Source organism: Myotis brandtii, unplaced genomic scaffold (assembly GCF_000412655.1).
Source record: "Myotis brandtii unplaced genomic scaffold, ASM41265v1 scaffold732, whole genome shotgun sequence".
Classification (NCBI taxonomy): Eukaryota; Metazoa; Chordata; class Mammalia; order Chiroptera; family Vespertilionidae; genus Myotis; species Myotis brandtii.
The window spans coordinates 38634-42105 of NW_005370902.1; the positions used below are offsets into that span (position 1 = coordinate 38634).

At 33.9% G+C, this 3472-nt stretch overlaps 1 protein-coding gene across 7 annotated transcripts in view; it reads right to left on the bottom strand.

The window, feature by feature from the left end:
* Positions 1-991: 991 nt before the first annotated feature.
* POSTN (periostin, osteoblast specific factor) overlaps positions 992-3472 on the bottom strand; it is a 49199-nt gene continuing 46718 nt past the window's right edge. For 6 of the 7 annotated variants that reach the window (XM_014530343.1, XM_014530342.1, XM_014530347.1 and 3 more), the window contains 2 exons: positions 2497-2538; positions 1000-1128 (listed from right to left, as the gene is read on the bottom strand). In XM_014530343.1, coding sequence (XP_014385829.1) covers positions 1091-1128; positions 2497-2538 — 80 coding nt within the window. In that variant the 3' untranslated portion in view covers positions 1000-1090. Of the gene's footprint in view, positions 1129-2496; positions 2539-3472 lie in introns of all 7 variants that reach the window. The other variant, XM_014530345.1, reaches the window with a different exon arrangement.

Here is a 3472-nt window from a genome sequence, read left to right on the forward strand (position 1 = left end):
TCGTTTGCTCCTCGAAATTCAGTACAGTTCTGGGGTTATATTAGGTACTCAGTTCATGTTTAATAATTGATTTATTGTATAATGATTCTTTTTCAAAGCAATAGTTTTAAAAATTCAAGAAGCACTAAATTTATTCAGCTTCCTTTAATGAGTATTTGTTATAACAAAGGAGGTATAAAAATCCATGTCCAAACCACTTATTAATTTAAATCTTGAGTTTTCTGAATTACCCAATTTGAAGTAATTCTCTTTATAGCTGAAAAATGTATGGTTATATTGAAATATTTGATATAAAAATATGTACTGCAAACAGCATATGACAAATATTTCAAGAGTATAAAATGAGTTGTAGAAATACATAATTTACCAGTAAACCCACATTGCATTAGAAATGTGCAAAACCTTTTGATGTAAAAGTTTTGTTTGTTTTCTTAATATTTTTAAAATATATTTTTATTGGTTTCAGAGAGGAAGAGAGAGAGATAGAAACATCAATGATGAGAGAGAATCATTGATCGGCCGCCTCCTGCACACCCCCCTCTGGGGATCAAGCCTGCAACCTGGGCATGCGCCAGAATCGAACCTGGGAACCTTCAGTCCTCAGGCCAATGCTCTATTCACTGAGCCAAACTGGCTAGGGCTGTTTTCTTAATATTGAGCACCCTTTTCTATAAGTTAGTTTTTCATGGAGAAATAACTGATTGCATACATTTTGTCTATCCACTAAATAAATTCAAGGCTTAATTTTCTGAATCGGATAATGGCTTACCACTGAGATTTGAATTGTAATGAATCCAGTGATAAGGATTTTCTTTGATGGGTCCCAAAGTTCGTCAGAATGTTTAATGTCAAGATGTAAAAGCCTGTAAGGTGTTTGAATTCCCTCAGTTCCCATCTCACAATTGAGATTGTAAAGTCCACAATTCCCCTCATTTTCCTAATTAAAAAGAATTAAATTTGCATTCAGAATTGTTCAATGATTATTTTTTTTGTGATGATGGTTTATTTCCTGAAATCAAAGTGGCTTTCATAATAATTCTTTAATGTCAGGGTTTAGGGTTGTATAAACTTTGTCGTCTTGTCTGGATTTTCACTGAGAACGACCTTCTCTTGATCGTCTTCTAGATCCTGATTAGGAAGAAAAGAGAACATATAGATAATAAATGTAATGAAATATTAGAGTTTAAAAATATGATATTCTATGTATAACTATATCTATAAAAGACCATAGCTTATATAATAAAAGGCTAATATGCAAATTGACTGAACGGCAGAATGACCAGCAGAACAACAGTTCTCTGTGAAGTGCACTGACCACCAGGGGGAAGACACAATACAGGAGCTTCCCCCTGGTGGTAAGTGCACTCCCACAGGGGGAGCACCGCTCAGCCAGAAGCTGGGCTCATGCTGGCAAGCACAGCGGTGGTGGTGGGAGCCTCTCCCACCTCCGCAGCAGCGCTACGGATGTCTGACTGGCAGCTTAGGCCTAAGTTGCCAGTTGGACATCCTCTGAGGGCTCCCAGACTGCGAGAAGGCACGGGCCAGGTTGAGGGACCCTCCTCCCCACCCCCCTGCCGAGTCCATGAATTTCAAGCACTGGGCCTCTAGTTTCTTAATAATATCCTTCATTTATGATGATAAAATCAAGGTTATACTTTGTATAAAGGTATATGAAAATGATAATTTAAAGTGGTGATTTTAGTTCTCTAGAAAATTTGAATGAATTTGAAAGTTCAGAAGAAATCCCTGATAAATTTTAATTAAAAATTACATGTACCATTGATTATTTAATTTCAAATGTCTGTATTGGATTAGCTTAAAATCAGATATGCCCATAATGCATTTGTAAGACTTGTAACTTCTTTTGACTACCAGTATGTAATTATTTTAGAAATTCCAAATTTATAATTTATTCCAAGTTCCATAAGGGGAATCTTTGATTTTTTAATGTATTAGAATGTAAGGTAACCTAAGTGGAAGATTAGAAAGTGCACATAAACATAGTTATAAAGAATATGATAGCGCATGGGATGTAAATTATGTATATGTAATCTACACATGATATCAAAATTTTGAACAGTTATATTAACAATCATCTGAATGTGGACAGTGTTTATACTTCAACTCTAGTCTCATCTCAAAAAATAACATTTTACAAAGTTCAGATCCTCCTTTCTTACTTTTGTTCAGCTCTGATATTTAAGGATTTCTTTCCATATTAACTCTATTTGAGTTTTCCTAAAGGGTTCAATGTATCTAGCACTTTAGATGAGTATTACTTTTTCCTTAATATTTGTTATTCTTAGATTTTACTAATAGTGCAGAATATAAACAATTTATCTTCTTGATATCAAAATACTCTACCCCTATTGGCTAACTGTTCTCCCTAATAGACAACAAAGTCCAATAAAATATATGAAAGCACTCTCCTTTTCTTTGGTTTCTTTTAACAACACATGTGTTACAAATGTACATTACTATAGTTAATACATTTACCTTGCACTCTTTTGTTGTCTTGTATCTTCCTCACAGGTGTGTCTAAAATTAAATAGTTGTAGTTAGAAAAACTTTGAAACTATGGCCAGCATCAGACAGAAGACCACAATTAAGCAGAAAAGTATAAAATTTTAAATAAACATCACTTAAGTGTGTAGATTTTCTTTTGGAATAGTGAATTTCACAAACATGAGACTTGCATTGGTAACAGACAAAACAGAAACTTATTTTCCGTGTATCATAATGAATTTTCACCATTTGCAAAATATTTTGTTTCATTGTGGCATTTGGAGCTCTGTATAATGTGCCACTTCTACAAAGAGTACATAGCTTACATGATTTTTTCACTCTTTTTGTAAAAAGCATGACTATGATGAAGGGATATTTCACATTATATAAAGTTTAGCAGAAGTATCTTCCTAGGGATATCCACTCATTTCTATTTATAATGTTATCAGACTTTTGCCTCTGTGAATTATCATTGTAAATTAATTCATGATTACCTTTTAGTACATGAGGACAACAAAGTATCATTTGGCTAATAACTCTAGAAATAAAAAAAAATAAGCAATTCAGAAAATGTGTGCCTACATATCTCCAGATTTACTTCTAATCCTGAAAGACCATTAAAAAAAAACCTAGTTAAAAATAATAAGAAAATTATTTTTAAGAATTTCAAGTGTCTATAACTGTGTAGTTTTGGGCTTTTTCAGTTGTAAAATATTTCTAAATTCCCTTATTTTTCTTGTACTTCATCAATAAGCTCTACCTGGAAGGCTTAACGTCCTGTTTTCTCTCAATCTTTAATTTCTATTTCTTTATTGATTAAGGTATTACATATGTGACCTCATTCCCCTCATAACCCCCCCCCCCACTCATGCCCTCGCCCCCCTGTTGTCTGTGTCCATTGGGCTTATATGTATGCATACAAGTCCTTTGGTTGATGTCTCCCCCTAACCCCCACCCCCCCCTTCTT